Here is a 15,954-nt window from a genome sequence, read left to right on the forward strand (position 1 = left end):
ACTAAGAGGCTATAATTCCTTTAAGAAAAATAGGAGGCCATTTACTACTAGTCATGTTTTGTGAAGGATGTAAACCTGAAATATTCATAGAGAAGGGGAACAGCAAATGTTTGTGAGATTGTTGTCAAAAATCCAGTGATCTAATTGAGGCAGTTGTGGTCCATTGGCAAACCAATTAATGCTAATGTTCACAGCTGAAGGAGAAAGAACAAGCCATGACGCCTGAAAGCACCTTGGAAAGTGATGGAGTGGAAAGGACAGGGACTTCAAAGAAATAATGCCTGGGCTTAGACCACTTCTAACCTGTTAGTTGTGTTAATGGCAATTTCTTTTATTTGTACAACGGAGATCTTAATTACTATCTTTGTAGGTAGGCTTAATATATGGATTAGCTGAATTACTATATAGAAAATAACTATCAAAATTCTGAGACAGTAAGTACCAATAAAATATTATGTATTGTAAATCTAAGTTGTATTACTATACTGTGAATAAAAATACTACTGCTTGATTGTATTAGCCCTTAGCAAAACTTCATATTTGTAAGCCTTCTTTGTCTCTGCGGATGGGCTTCCAAATTCCCTCCCTAGAAGGGAAGAGTTTTTAAGCAAGGTAATCAAACAGAGCTGATGAGTGAGGGTAAAAAATATTCATTTATTTATTAATTCAACAGGTGTTTGTGGAGTAACTGTTATGTGCAAGGCACTGTGTTAAGTGCTGGGAATGATGTGGTAAGCCAGACACACACGATTTCTGACTTCATGGGTCTTATATCCTCATGAAAGAAATGGAAAGTAAACTAGTAAAGAAAGGAACAAAAAACGGGTAACCGCAGGGACTGAAGAGAAAAAGCAGATAATATGATAGGGAACATTGAGGTGGGGTGGTGTGTGTGTGTGGTGCTTTGGATGGGGTGGTCAGAGAAAGCTGCTCAGAGGGCAGTGACCTTTGAGCTGAGACTTGAGGTGTGAGCAGCCAGCTGCTTGAAGAGCCTGTCAAAGAGCTTTCTAGGCCAGTTCCAAAGTCTAAGGTGGGAAAAGACTCAGTGTGTTTGGGAAACCAGAAAGAGGCCAGTGTAGGTCTTTCATTATTTTGTAGGAATATGAAAAAGAGGGAACTGTGGGAATTGGAGAAAAGGTGCAGTAAATACCCTGCAGATAATTCTGCATTCAGCATATATGTGTTGAACAGAGTTGATAGCTATAATGAATTATAAGTTTTGTGAAATATAGTAGAGGCTTGAGGTAGATGTTATCCTAGAAACCCTCCTGTTGAGGTTGTTGCATGTCTTAAACTTGGGAGACTTTGCTGGCCCTCAGGCAGTAAATGATCTCTATCACATAGAACTCTAGTGAAGATGAAGAAAAGCTTATTTTGGGGAGTTGTGATTTCGTTTAGGAAACGCTTTACATTTCTTTTTTACTTTTTTGAGTAGGTTAACTGCAGCAGTTTTCTCATTTCCTTTCATAATAGTTTGTCTCTCTCACATGCACACACACACGGTTTTCCCTCTGTACGCTGGTGTTCTAATCTTTTTCTTCTCTCTCTTCTTAATTTTTAAAGCTGCTTCTTTTTTCTGATTGAAAGGTTTCTACTGCCGATTATTTTAGTCGCTCCAATCGTAGGGGGAGCATTGTCTCTGAGGTGGATGACGTCAGTATCCCAGATTTGACCAGTGTGAGTGTATTGCATGGGGTTGTTATGTTGTCTCAGGCTTGTGACTAATGGCTCTTTTAAAATTAGGAACCTAATTTACTGCCTAGGAAATGTTTATTTAAACACACGAGCATAAAATACAATTATTTGTTTGTTTTGTTTTGGAATGTGTATATTGATGTGTTCTGATATTTTAAAAACTTTTTTTCTATGGAAATTTTCTTCCGTGGAACCCATCAGAGCTCCAACAATTATCAGTATTTTGCCAATTCTCTTTCATCTATTTCTTCCTCTTTTCCCTCCTTTTTCCCCCCTGAATGATTTTAAAGCAAATCCCACACATCATGTCATTTGCTAATAGATAGTTCAGTATGCATCTCTAATTGAGATTTTTTTCATATTCACTATACCATTATAATACCTAATGAAATAAAAAATAATTCCTCAAAATCATCTAATACCTGTCTTCTATTTAGATATTCCTGATCAGTCTTAAAAGATTTTCTTCCTTTTTTGTTTTGGTGACTCTATAAAGTGCTAGGTATACTTTCAAGGTTGAGCAATAGTATACTAAAGTAAAATATGCTGTTTAGTAAAGTGTCACTAATTTATAGTAACTGGGAAGAATCTGAATAGATTTTAAAGATTTGGATTGTGGCGTTGTTTTGAAGAAATACTTATCCATTGTGAACTGAATTTAGGAAAGATTACCTAGTAGAAATGCCTTGAGCTATTTGTCTTAATGAAGGAATTCTATCCAGCAGATATCTACCCACCTGATTTATCTAACAGCCTGATTTTCCCTCTGACATCTCCTTTCTGTAGCTGACATTAGTGTTGTCTTGCCCATGCACCAGTGCTGTCCTGATTATCAAGCATTTTGAAGTGGATGAGAGGCAGTTTCTTAACAAAAAAGTTAGACTTTTTTTCTTCCTCCCCAAAGACCCAGTACCTAGTTGTGTGTGTTCTAGTTGTAGGTCCTTCTAGTTCTTCTCTGTGAGCTGCCGCCACAGCATGGCTACTGACAGACGAGTGGTGTGGTTTCCCACCTGGGAACCAAACCTGGGCCTCCTAAGCGGAGCATGCCAAATTTTAACCACTAGGCCATCAGGGCTGGCTCTCTTAGACAGTTTTTTAAATGAAGAGATAATTATATTTAGCACTTCACTGATTGTATTTAAATAGCTGTTTCTGAACCACTTTAATCCTAGAAAGTAATTTGAAGTGTGGTCCTTAAGTATTCCAGATTGTTGGCTCTCAAACATGGCTGTGTAACAGTCCCACCTTCCCCTGGTTGGTTTGAGGAGTCTCTCTGCACAGCAAGTTAGAAGACTGGCTCCCAATTCTTCCCTCAAAATATTGCCCATTTTATTAATTTGCTTAGTAACCTGTTTTTTCATAGATAAAAACAATTAAATTTATTATGTACACCTTTTCTCTTAAAAATTTTGAATTCTATTAGCCTCTAATCTGTGATGTCTGAATGAGTGATTGTGTCCTCCTTACATTTATTTCTTGGCAATTTTTTTTAATAACTATACAGAAGTGAAAGGGTTGACAGTTTTTTTCCTTTTTTCTTTTGAGGAAGATTAGCCCTGAGCTAACATCTGCTGCCACTCCTCTGCCTTTTTTGCTGAGGAAGACTGGCCCCGAGCCAACATCTGTTCCCATCCTCCACCACTTTATATATGGGAGCCTACCACAGCATGGCTTGCCAAGCGGTGCCATGTCTGCACCCGGGAGCCGAACCAGCGAACCCTGGGTTGCCAAAGCGGAACGTGCGCACTTAACCGCTCACCACTGGGCCGGCCTTAGGGTTGACAGTTTTAAAAACATTTCCCCCTGCCTCTACTAATTAAATGTAACTCTTTTTTCCCCCAAGATAGTGATTTTGATTTATTTATGTATTTTTTAAATAAAAATTGTACATATTTAAGGTGTGTAATGTGATTTGATATACACACACGTATACACATAGCCTATATATATTTAAATTCATCATACTGTACACCTTATTACATAAGCAAAAGATTCTCTAGATCGGTGGTTGGCAAATCTGGGCAGCCCCTTGTTGTTTCATGGCCTACAAGTCAATAATTTTTATATTTTTAAATGGTTATCTAAGTACCTATATAGTATCCTTAATTTTGCCTCTTGGCAAAGCCTAAAGTATTTGCTGGTTCCCTCTCTAGAGCAAAAATTATTCTCTAGTATTATTTCTTTTAAAGAGTATACTGTGATTCAGCTTATTATAGAAGAATAAAAAGTGGACTTGATATTGGTAAGGTTTCTCTCTGCGCGTGCGCGCACACACACACACACACACACATTTTTTAAAAAGGTAAGCTGAAAATCCACATTTTTATATGATATATCCTGATTTTAAGATGCTGACAGTGAATTCAAAATTGTGGAAGACACTTTCTGACTTCCCCATTGTGAATCAAATATGTGTGTACAGTCTGCTAGCTTATAACTTCTGGGCTAGGAGGTGCTGAAAACGGTGCCAGGCTCTGATTGGGCAGACTCATTATCCAGTATTTATGGTGGTTGCTCTAGCCTCTTGTCGTCTTGTCTCCTGCATTGCTTTCCTTTCTGTTCCATAGGTCAGGCTAGAGTATAGGAAAAGAATATAAATGTGCTAAATTCAGTTTTACTGGTTGTTGATAATTAGACCATTTCTGAATGAAATCCTCAGAGAATTTTGCTTTAGGAGATTATTGAAATTTATTGTTCTCTTCCCTTCTGTGGTTGGAGAATCAGATCTTCTGTTTTTTGTTTTTTTCCAAATAGAATTTTTGAATAGCAGTATCAAGTCATATATAAATTAGAAATTAACAAAAGATTAGAATCAGTGACTTCATTAAACAAACTACACTATAAATACTTTATTAGACTGTAATTTTATACCTTTAAAAATAGAGGTTTTTTCAAATACCTTATTAAAATAATTTATCTTCTGATCCCACATTATATTAAAGTTACTGATACTGTTGACAAAATAGTTGCTGCGTGCTGAAAGTTGCTCCACATCAGATACGCATAGCTCAATTGTATTAAAACTCCAGTATCTTTTTAAGAAAAAAATATAGTTTGGAACAAAATACAAGTTTTTATTTCTAAACAACTCTTTCAAATGACGATATCAAAATGTATTCACAACTAAAATGTTCTATTTCCATTCAAAAAGACTCAAAGGTATTTTCCTATTTTAGTAAGGTAAAATTATCTGTCAAACTAAGTAGTCATATGCTGAAATGAAGTTCAGAGGGCCTCTTAGAGAATAATAAATATCTTTCTTTTAAGGAGAAACAGTTTCAAAGATTTGACAGAATTTATATTCTAAGAAATATTTCTCAGAAGTGTTAATTTCAACAAATAGTTAAAGAGAAACAATCTGTAATCTATAATGTCAAGAGCAAAGCTTTTTCAGATGTCCTGGACGTAAATAAGGCAAAGGTATTTATCATTGAAATATGGGAAACATTATAGTATTTAAGACTTTGTTTATAGTGATAATTTGAAGTTCCTTAGAAAATGTTACTTTTGAACTTTTAGCATTCAAATTGGCGTATAAAGTTTGCCATTATGTGCTCTTCTTTGCACATTAATGCTAATAGGAAATATTTCCAACTTCTTAGCTAACTTTGAATTTCCAACTATCAAGGAAATCTTTTCTTGATTGGAGAACTACTTATTTATTTGAGAGTACAATGGCATAATATTTACTTGATTTTTTTTGTTGTTGTTATCGAGGAAGATTGGCCCTGAGCTAACATCTGTTGCCAATCTTCCTCTTTTTTTTTTTTCCCCTCCCCAAAGCCCAAGTACATAGTTGTATATCCTAGTTTAAGTCACTCTGGTTCTTCCATGTGGCATGCTGCTCCAGCATGGCTTGATGAGCGGTGTGTAGGTCTATGCCCATGATCTGAACGGGCGAACCCTGACCCGCCAAAGCGGAGCGTGCAAACTTAGCCACTTGCCCACGGGGCTGTCCCCTACTTGAAATTTTTTTAGAATAGTAGGCTACAGTCAGCATTAATGAGCAAGTCCTGAGGGCCTTACTGGGGGGAAAAAAGTCTTTTCTTACTATTTTTTTGTTTTATGGGGTTTCTTTTGTATTTTAATCTACCTTTTTATTAGCCACTTTCTTTGAAGCAATTTGATGTTTTATTTGTAGTATCCTTCCCATTCAGTTTAATTTGTTTGTTTTACAGAATTGTGACCATATGGTACATACAGCCTTTGTTTTCTGATTTTTCACTTACTAATCTTATAAACATTTTTCATATTAGTGCATATTCATTTTTTCCATGTTATTCATACACAGTTTTTTATCAGCTACAGTCACCATGTTTTACATTAGATCCTCAGACCTTATTCATCTTATAGGTGAAAGTTTGTACCCTTTTATCAACCTTTCCCTATTTTATACTTTAATGTAGTAAACATGATTAAGTTTTATTCCACTTAGAAGCCTTTTCAGGATCTGGCAGACTCTTTGAGTCATCATTATGGACATTAGCTTGTCATTGTACTGCAGCTAAATGGACCTCCCGGTGGTTAGAGCACTGGGACTTTTAGAATGCCAGGTTTCAACTAGCTTTTTGTCTAAATGGAAGACAGCACGTGATATAGCACAGATCTGAGAAGTGAGGAGTCTCTGGCCAAGTCACTGCAGCTAAAACAACTGGACTGCGGCATGGCTGCTCTAGGCATTTTTTGCTGCCTTAACAATCCCTGAGGTTTGGCGCATGATCACTTGTGGTTGCGACAGTTGGGATCTGTCAGAAGATATTGAAAGCAATACAGTCAACATTGCAATGGAGTAGTTCAGCGATGCAGCCTCTGAAATGTAAGATTATTCCAAGTTGACTATTAAAAAGTGGCTGGGCTTAGGAGTCATTTTTTTTGAGAGGGGGATATGAGACAGGATTTCAAATAGATCTAGCAGAATATTTCTGAATACTACTCAGGTAGTATTATTGATACAGTACTTAAAATAAAAAATGTTTCCTGGGAGAGAAAATGAACATGATAAATGTGGATAATGAAAAAGAACAGAAAAACTTTCAAATATGAGGAAATTAGAGTGACATGATCAGAATAGAGCCAGACATAATGACATTTTGTGTTTTAAGTGAGGATGGTTTTTAAATCTTGTCTCTAGATTGGGCTGGGAGGCTTGATCTGGGAGTTGGAGTCGGGGTTTGTTTTCAGTTAGTTATATCTCTGTGTGACTTTTTCCCCCCTGATGGTAATTGGGACAGTATATACAGGTAAATAATAGGAACACTGGGGTTAAAATTCATAAAACTGAGATCTGGATCCAGCTCTGAGTTTAGTAGTTGTTCAACCTTTAGCAGAATCTTTCACCTCTGAAATTCTCTTTCCTCAGCTATAAAGTCAGGATTTTAGACTAGATCTTTAAGGTACCTCCGTTCTTTAAACACTGTCTAACTAACACAACCTTAAGGTTTATGAGCAAAAGACAGGATAACTTCATTATGGTATGTCCAGATAACAGGATACTATGTAGCTGTTAAAATGAAATAAGTCTATAAGTACAGATGGGGTATGATTCATTTATTCATTCATCTAACAATTTTTGAGTCCTTCTGTATGTCTTTTCCTAGGTTAGGAATACAGAAAAAACCATACAGTCGTAGAGCTTACGTTAAAGAGAGAGATCAGGCAATAAATAAATTAATAAATATCACAGGATCAGGGAGTGATAAATGCCATGAAGAAAAAAGAAGTACTTTCTCTAATCTCTGAAACTTGGTAAGGGAAAAAAAGATATAGAATGTATTTGGGACACTAATAGAGTTTTTTTAAAGACTTGGGGGTTGGTTGCTCTTAGAGTGAGAATTGGAGATCAGGGTGTATGGTGTGGTGGGGAGAGAGTCTTACTTTGCATACCCTTTTGTACTGTTTCATTTTTTCCCCCTTTTTTGACACATGTGCATGTATTACCTAAAAAGACAAAAAACAAGAAAAGCTAAACAAGTGAATCCTTAATGCGCTGGGGAAAATTTTTTTGATGATGTGTTTAACATGCTTTAGTCCAATCTGAACTTTTTTGGCTAAGTCTTCTAGTCTTATCTATGTGTCCTAATAATGTTTAGATAATAAAGTTTTTTGGCTTTTGGTTTTATCGGACTTCTTTTGATGTGTACAAGTTTTTTTGTATTAACATTTGCAGTGCTAAAACTTAAGTTTATATGTAGTTTTCTTTAAAGTGTTTTGAATACCATGAGAAGAAAATCTATCTAAAAGTTGTAAACTTTTGTGTAAGGACTGCTTGCTTACTCCATGTCTTTCTTAGGATAAGAATTAAAGTTCTTGACATTTTATCTTATGTGTCTCAACTTTTATTAGTATGTTTACTTTTAGGTTCCAAACGTCACTTGAACTGGTAGAACTCAAATGAGGTCACTTCTTTTTTTCCCCTAAAAAAATCGACATGGTAAACATCTTTCCTGATTTTTATCTCTGTTGTTTTCTAGTTTGATGAAAAATCTGACAAACAGTATGCTGAAAATTACACAAGGGTGAGTATATAAATTCCTAAGGGATTAAGTTCTCAAGGTCCACTAAACTTACTTTCTACTACTGTTTCATCTTTTACTTTCCTCCACTTGAACTGATAGAGTTACTCTTCCTCTCTTCATCTATTTCCCGTCCTTGAGCCCCCAAATTCCTCTGAGGCTGAGTCATGTGAAGCACTGGGAAGAGAAAAGACATTGCGTTTTATTTCCTTGAATGTCACCTCTTAAGCTTTTGGCTGCTCTTTTGGTTTTCATTCCTCTAGAATTTAATCCTGAGAAGAAACCATTAAAGACTGAAAATGAAATGTCTTTGGGAATGGTGGTGACAAACTATGAGGGTTTTTTTTCCCCTTCATAGACAAATTATTTTTTTTGAAGTAAAATAACTCCTTCTTAGGAGTTACTTTCTGTAAAAGTCTCAACTTTCTTCTAGAAGTATTTTTAGAAAGTCATCTTAGGGAAATTATCAGGATTAATTTTATGCTATACTCAAAAAGACATACCAGTTCTGTCCAATGGAAATATGGCACAAAGCACATATGTAAGTTTAAATTTTCTAGTAGCCACATCAAAGTGGTAAAAAGAAACAGATAAAATTAATTTAAATAATATATTTCATTTAACCCAAATATCCAAAATATGTCAACATAATCAATATGAAAATTTATTAATGAGATATTTTATGTTCTTTTTTCTGCACTAAGTCTTTGAAATCTGGTGTGTATTTTACTTAAAAAAATCTCAATTTGGACTAGCCACATTTCAACTGCTCAATAGCTGCATGTGACTAGTGGCTACTATATTGGACAGCACAGATCTATGCCATTTCTTAATCCAATATCATAATCTCACTTTTAATCTAATTGTGGTAAGAAGAGTGTAAATTCATAGTGATACACAGTGTTGCTGTCAGCTGCAAATAGTATCTCCAGCATTATCAACGAAGTATTAGAAAAAGAAAAGATTCTAAAGAAGCAGCTTCAGGATCTAAATAGGAACTAATAGGACTGTTAATTAGCATACCAAGTATAAAGTTCTAAAACTGTTGTACATTAATCTGATTTGCTCACCCCAGTATTGTTTACAATATAGCAAAGATAAACTTAGAAAACAAACAACTCACACAGACCATTTTCTTTTTAGTTATTATGAATTCTAGATTCCAGTGAAGTGTTTGAGTGAAAGAAGTTAGTATGCCTGGGCCCTTCTCTGGACACCTTCTCCCCAGAGCCAATCTAAATTGCCTGTAGGTTGCACTTGGTAACTTCTTGTCCACACTGTATTAGATCTGCCCCCAACACCCTGCTCCGTTTTAAATTTTCACAGCAAACATATTTTTAAAGAAACAAGACTTAGAAATGTTGTATTTCTTTTCTATAGCCTTCATCTAGAAATTCTGCCTCGGCGACAACCCCTCTAAGTGGAAACTCATCCCGACGAGGAAGCGGGGACACCAGCAGCTTAATAGATCCAGACGCTTCACTAAGTGAATTGAGGGTAAACCACAATTTTTGGTTTGCTTTTTAAAAAGTGTTTTGGCTTCTTTGTAGTGTACTAGAACTATTTAACGTTTAATGTAACTTAGTAGAAAAAAGGAGTATGAGTTCTTTAAAAAAATTGTTAGTGCAGTTCAAGAATGTGACTCGGGTCTGAAAGGAAGGAGATTAGTTAATTCTTTTTTTCTGTTCTCTTTCCTGAATATTTAATGATACTGGAATGAGTTCTGCTAACTTACAAATGCCAAAAAACCTTTTTAATGTGTGTAAAAGTTTTCTCAGAAATAATTGGCCATATTTTAAATGGAAAATATATGGATGTACAAGGAACCAGGCTTTGGGAATTATTAGTCTGTTGAGCCGTTATGGTATTATTTGGCTGCCTGAATACAGTTATCTCTCAATTTTTCGTGATAAGACAAGTGTAATAATATTTGGGATAATAGAAATACCTGAGTAATGAAAAGCTCATTTAACCCGTTAGTTGAATCTTCATTCTCACTAAGCCTTTATTTGAAAGATGGGAGCTTTCAAAATGTATGTGAATATCTATTTGCTGAACCTGCTATTTGTGAGGAATAGGGGAAGGGTAGTAATAAAAACTGCTTTCATTCATTCATTCAGTATTTATCTAGCACTTGGCCCCAGAGATTTAGGTGGTAAAACACACTTTGGACTTTAGGAGTTCACTGTTTCATGGGAAGCCAAACTGATACAAACCAGTAAAACTAGGTGGTGTGATACTATGGTAGTAGCAAGAATTGGGCTGGTAAGGGAATTTAGAGAAGCATCGTCTAAACTGGACTAGGAGAAAAGATAACAAAAGGCTTTTCAGAGGAGACAAACTGAGCTAAGCTGTGAAGGCAGAATAAAAATCAAACAGGCAAAGAAGTTGAAGGGGGAAGGCTTTCTCAGAGAGAGAAATTCAGAGAACCAGAAGGTTATCTGTGTAGCAAAGTTGTCAGAGGGTAGGAGAGAACTGAGTAGGAGTGGTGGGTGAGAGAGAAAACTGGAGAAGTAGTGATAGACCAAATCACAAAGTGTCTTGTTGGCAGCCTAAAAGGAATTCAGTTTTACCTTGAAAACATTGGAGTATTAAACAGGGGAGCAGTACTATCTGATTTGCAGTCGTAAAGATTGACCAAAGATTGGAGGAAGCACTGGAGGCAAGGAGAGCAGTGACCCTGTGGTTGAACAATTAGGATGAGATGAGCAAGTCAAAACTGTGATGGGAAAAGGGGCTGGCCCAATGGTGTAAAGGTTAAGTTCTCGAGCTCCACTTCGGAGGCCCGGGGTTTGCTGGTTCACATCCCAGGTGTGTGCACTGCTTGTCAAGCTATGCTATGCCAGGCTTCCCACATATAAAATAGAGGAAGATGGGCACAGATGTTAGCTAAGGGCCAGTCTTAGCGAAAAGAGGAGGATTGGCAGCGAATGTTAGCACAGGGCTAATTTTCCTCAAAAAAAAACAAAAACAAACAAAACACCACAAAACTGTGATGGGAAAAAAGTGTAAGAAACTTGCTTTGAGGAGGATATTGGAGGATAGGAGTTGGCTGGTCAATAGCAAAGAGACATAGAAGGTTAAGGAAATTTTTTTTTCTTTTAAAGGCGAGATTGATTACTATTTTCATGGGCTGGATTGAGCCAGTAGAGAGAGACATGAAGTTTTAGGAAGGAGAGGGGTAACTGACAGAGTACAGTGCCTGAGTGGGTGAGAGAAATGTCCAGGGCTCAGATGGATGGGGTGGCCTAATTTAGAGGCCCTCTCCCACTGATACAGTAGAGGAGGTGGGGACAGGTGGGGACTGAGTAGGATTGTAGACAGGTTAGGAGCAGGAGTCTGGTTTGTAAAATGGGCAACTTGTAAAAGTGAGCTGGGGGTTAGGAGAGGGTGGAGAGGTTTGGAACAGTGGCAGTGGCAATAGAGAAGGAGAGAGCTGACATGGCTGTGACTTTGAAGATGTCAGTACTAAGTACCAGGCATAAGTGCTGGGGGTGCAAAGTTGAGTAAACTCTTGCCTTTAGGTGCTGTTTTCTAGTGGGACAAAAGACAGGAGGACAGGGCCTTAGCTTGTGCTTGCCATTTACTTTCACTTCTTTTTTGAGATGACTTCCTTGAAGGAAATGAGCTTTTTGTATCCTTGCCTCTGGCTCCTAATAGGCCTTTGATAAATGTTGAATGAATCAATGAGTAAAAGACAGACAAACCTACCAAGTAGGAAAAGAAGGGGTCAGGGGAGGTAAAATACAGAATCTGTGTATAATTGGCCTTTGATAATCGATCCTGCCTGTAACTGCAGAATTGTATTTAGGGCCCTGTGGCAGTTATTTTCCTCCTAAATCAAGCATCCAGAATAGACGTTATGTAGCAGGGTCAGGTACAAGGGAAACAATATTTTTCATTTAAAATTTGACCTGCTTCGTTTTTCTTCTTAGGATTATGGTAAAATTTGGAGCAAATGCTTTTGTCATTATATAAATGGTATCCTCAGGATAGACTCTGATTTGACGCTGTGCTTGAAATGTTGTTTAACTTTCCTCCCTTTACTTTCTTTTTCCCAAATTAATTGTGGTCAGTAACTAAGTCATTGGAAGACAACTTTGTTCATATCCGCTTATTACATTTTTTAAAACTTCTGTATAAGTAAAATTTGCTGCTTATAAATAATTTACTACATATTTTACTAGTTCTAAGTGAAACATTATGCTAAAAATTATTTAAATGACTTGTAAAATTTTTTAAATGGTATGTTGAAAAATGTTATAATTTATATAGCTTTTTTCCCATATACAGTATCACTCCCATTTGCTAATGCTCTTTCAATAGGAGTTAATACTAAGAAAATATTTAACACTTTAGATTGATTGCTCCAGACCCTCCCTAGGCCCACTAGCACCTGACCTGTTTGCCCCTTTCACTGGTTTGGAGTGGCAGTTCTATTTGTATACTTGGATTTTTCTACTTTTTCTCAGGAATATACAAAAGTAATTCACATTTTCATCTGAATCTTTTGATTTAAGATGTATTTATGCATGGTTTTATGCAATGGTTCGTTCCTATGTCCTGCAGGATATCTATGACCTTAAGGACCAGATACAGGATGTAGAAGGGAGATACATGCAGGGGCTTAAAGAACTAAAGGTATCAGGGCCCATTCTGCAGTCCAAGCATGCTCTCTGTACGCAGAAGTGTTGGTAACGGTGGTTTCGTGAGGTCTATTAACCCCACTGCACATAGCTTTACTAACAGTGTTTGTCTTTCAAGCATGTGCTTAACCTGCAATGCATAGGAAAGGCAAACTTTGAATCTCTGCTTATGTTTAAATGTTTACTGTAATTTTTGGAATATTCAGTAGAAGATAATATACCTTGTAAAATTCTTGCCTATCCCTTGTGTCTTAGCCATACAAAATGAATTGGGCAAACACACCTACAAAGTACTCCAAGATTTTTTTGAGAATTTTGAGAATTAGACCTTAAAATTCTTCTAAGCTAAATGAGAAAATATTGCCTATTTCTGTCACCAAATTCAGTCAGTGTTAAAGGCAGGAGGAAGGAGCATCCAAGAGAGCATTATTATAAATATTCCCTCTGAAGGAAGGACCCTGGAGCGTGAGGCCTGTGTTTCCTTTTTGTTTCCATCTTTTTTACCTGTAGGTCAAAAAAGATTACACAGATTCAGTGCCTTAAAGAATTTGGAGGTAAATTTAAATAGGCCTTATCTTTTTTGAGCAAGGACGGCTACCAGTTTTCAGTGTAAGTGTTGGTATGAGGCAGACATTTCGGTTGTAAATGGCACTTGGTCATCATGCCCTTCCCCGTGTTTTATTATGAAGTTCGAGCCCAGTATGAGGAAACTAAAAGTTTCTCTGAATACACGCATGTCCCTGTTTGAAACAAAAATACATGTCAGGCCTCTGAGTGTAAACAAGGCATTCAGAAAGGTGACTCAGGATGTGCCTAAAGGACAAAGCGTGGACCTAATAGGCAAAGCTTTCATCAGCCTCCCTGGCATGATTTGAAGTAGCCCACCTACCAGGCAAAACTTTCATGCAGATGGTTGCTGTCCATAAAGAACTTCCAGTTAAGGCTCAGGACCAGAAGGGTGGGAAGTCCTATGGAGAATGCTGATGAGGGGAGCCTGCAAGCTGCTGATATGGCTGATATGTGAGGTTGTCAGTACACATCAGGAGAATTAGAGTTATTACGCTGAGGTGCTCATTTAGTCTGATTGCTCTAATCTTCAGGATTCTAATCCCCCTTGAGGGTTTTAGAGTGGTGACTTTTGGAAATAACTTGGATCAAATCCAATACATTAAATAAATACACTCATATTAAAATTTCATATGTAACATATCAGAACAGCAAGCAAGTGATTCAGAGGCATTCTTACTTGCTTTTTATTTTATTTAAAATGTTTTTTTCTTGCCTTTTAGATCTACCATTTCTTGTGTTCTTTGAAGGATACGAAAAGAACAGATTAAATTTATTTGAGACTTTGAACAGATAAGATCCCTTTTCTTATTTCATGGTCAGTGTATAATTGAACTGGACTTCAGGTTATATTTATCTTTGAAATAACTCTTTTTAAGTGGAAGAAAAATCGTTAAAAAAATGATCTGATTGGTGATCAAGCATGGTGGTGTGATATGTCTGTATCCTGTTGAAAGGATGCTGGGTCGTTGCCTATGACATTATTCTTAAGTATGTTTGCCTTTGGAGTGCCTTTCTCCACGCTACCTTCCATCCAGAATCATCTTGTCAAAACGCAGATTGCTGGACTCCCGGATTTTCTTAGTCAGTGGGTTGAAAATTTGCATTTTTGCTGTTTGTAATGCTGTTGCTGCTAGTCCAGAACCTACACTATGAAAATCACTGCCTTAGACACATTTAAGTAAAACTAATTCCTAGTGGGTATTACTGTGTAAGCTAGATTGAAATCATTACAACTACCCTGACTTAAATTTAAAACAGGCGTCTGTGGTCTATTATTTAAAGGAAGGGTACATTCTATAAGTTTTATGTCCAGTTTATTGTGTTATGTATTGTGTCCCTGGATCTACTGCTTGAACTTAGATTCTGGTGTTCATGCAGTTAGGCCCCATATTATATGGGACTGACTTATGAGGAGGACTTTTTAATGCTATTCACCTCTAACGTGGATTAGAATCATTCTAAATTCTGTGTTATATTAAGACACTACTATATTTCAACCATTATACAATTGACTTTGCTTATATTCTTTATTTGGGTTATATTTGTTCACAATTCTTGTATAAATGCTACCTATTAATACACTCCTGGTTTGTGAAGTATTATTAAGTGTATTTGTATACGTCTGTGTACGTGTGTGTGTATCTTTATTGACATATAATTCACATACCATAAAATCTATGCATTTAAGTGTACACAGTTCAGTGGTTTTTAGCGTAGTCACAGAGTTGTATAACCATCACCTCAACCCAATTTTAGAACATTTCCATTACGATAAAAAGAAACCCTATGCTAATTAGTAGTCATTCCTCACTCCTCCTCTCCCACTCCCACACCCAGCCCTGGGTAACCATTAATCTACTTTCTGTCTCTGTGGATTTGCCTATTCTGGCCATTTCATATAATTGGAATAATTCAGTATGTTGTCTTTTGTGATTGACTTTTCATTTAGCATAATGTTTTCAAGATTCATCCGTGTTATAACATGTAGCAGTATATCTGTGTATATATATATATATCTATATTTATTTATTTATTTTATGGCTGGGTAATATTTCAGTGTATGGATATACCACATTTTGTTTATCCATTTGTCAGTTGATGGACATTTGAGTTGTTTCCAATTTTTGGCTATTATGAATAATGCTGCTGTGAACATTTATGTACAAATGTTTGTATAGACATATCTTTTCAATTCTCTTGGGTAGATACCTAGGAATAGAATTGCTGGGTCATATGGTAACTCTGTGTTTAACATTTTGAGGAATTGCCAAACTGTTTCCAAAGCAGCTGCACTATTTTACATTCTCACCAGCAATGTATGAAGGTTCTAGTTTTTCCACATCCTCACCAATACTGATTATGTTTTTCTTGGTTATATATAGCATCCTAGTAGGTGTGAAGTGGTATCTCATTGTGGTTTTGATGTGCATTTCCCTAATTACTAATGATGTTGAGCATGTTTTCATGTGCTTACTGGCTATTTGTATATCCTCTTTGGAGAAATGTCTATTCAAATCCTTGCCCATTTTTAA

The 15,954-nt window shown here is 36.5% G+C and overlaps 1 protein-coding gene across 33 annotated transcripts in view; it reads left to right on the forward strand.

The window, feature by feature from the left end:
- Positions 1-15,954, forward strand: part of LRRFIP2 (LRR binding FLII interacting protein 2) — a 109,370-nt gene that overhangs the window by 63,041 nt on the left and 30,375 nt on the right. For 11 of the 33 annotated variants that reach the window (XM_044754222.2, XM_044754225.2, XM_014845796.3 and 8 more), the window contains 3 exons: positions 8,166-8,210; positions 9,588-9,704; positions 12,777-12,848. In XM_044754222.2, the coding sequence (XP_044610157.1) occupies positions 8,166-8,210; positions 9,588-9,704; positions 12,777-12,848 (234 nt within the window). Of the gene's footprint in view, positions 1-1,587; positions 1,678-8,165; positions 8,211-9,587; positions 9,705-12,776; positions 12,849-15,954 lie in introns of all 33 variants that reach the window. The other 22 variants (XM_070493881.1, XM_070493883.1, XM_070493886.1 and 19 more) reach the window with 3 other exon arrangements.

This window comes from Equus asinus, chromosome 21 (genome assembly GCF_041296235.1).
Source record: "Equus asinus isolate D_3611 breed Donkey chromosome 21, EquAss-T2T_v2, whole genome shotgun sequence".
In the NCBI taxonomy this organism is placed as follows: Eukaryota; Metazoa; Chordata; class Mammalia; order Perissodactyla; family Equidae; genus Equus; species Equus asinus.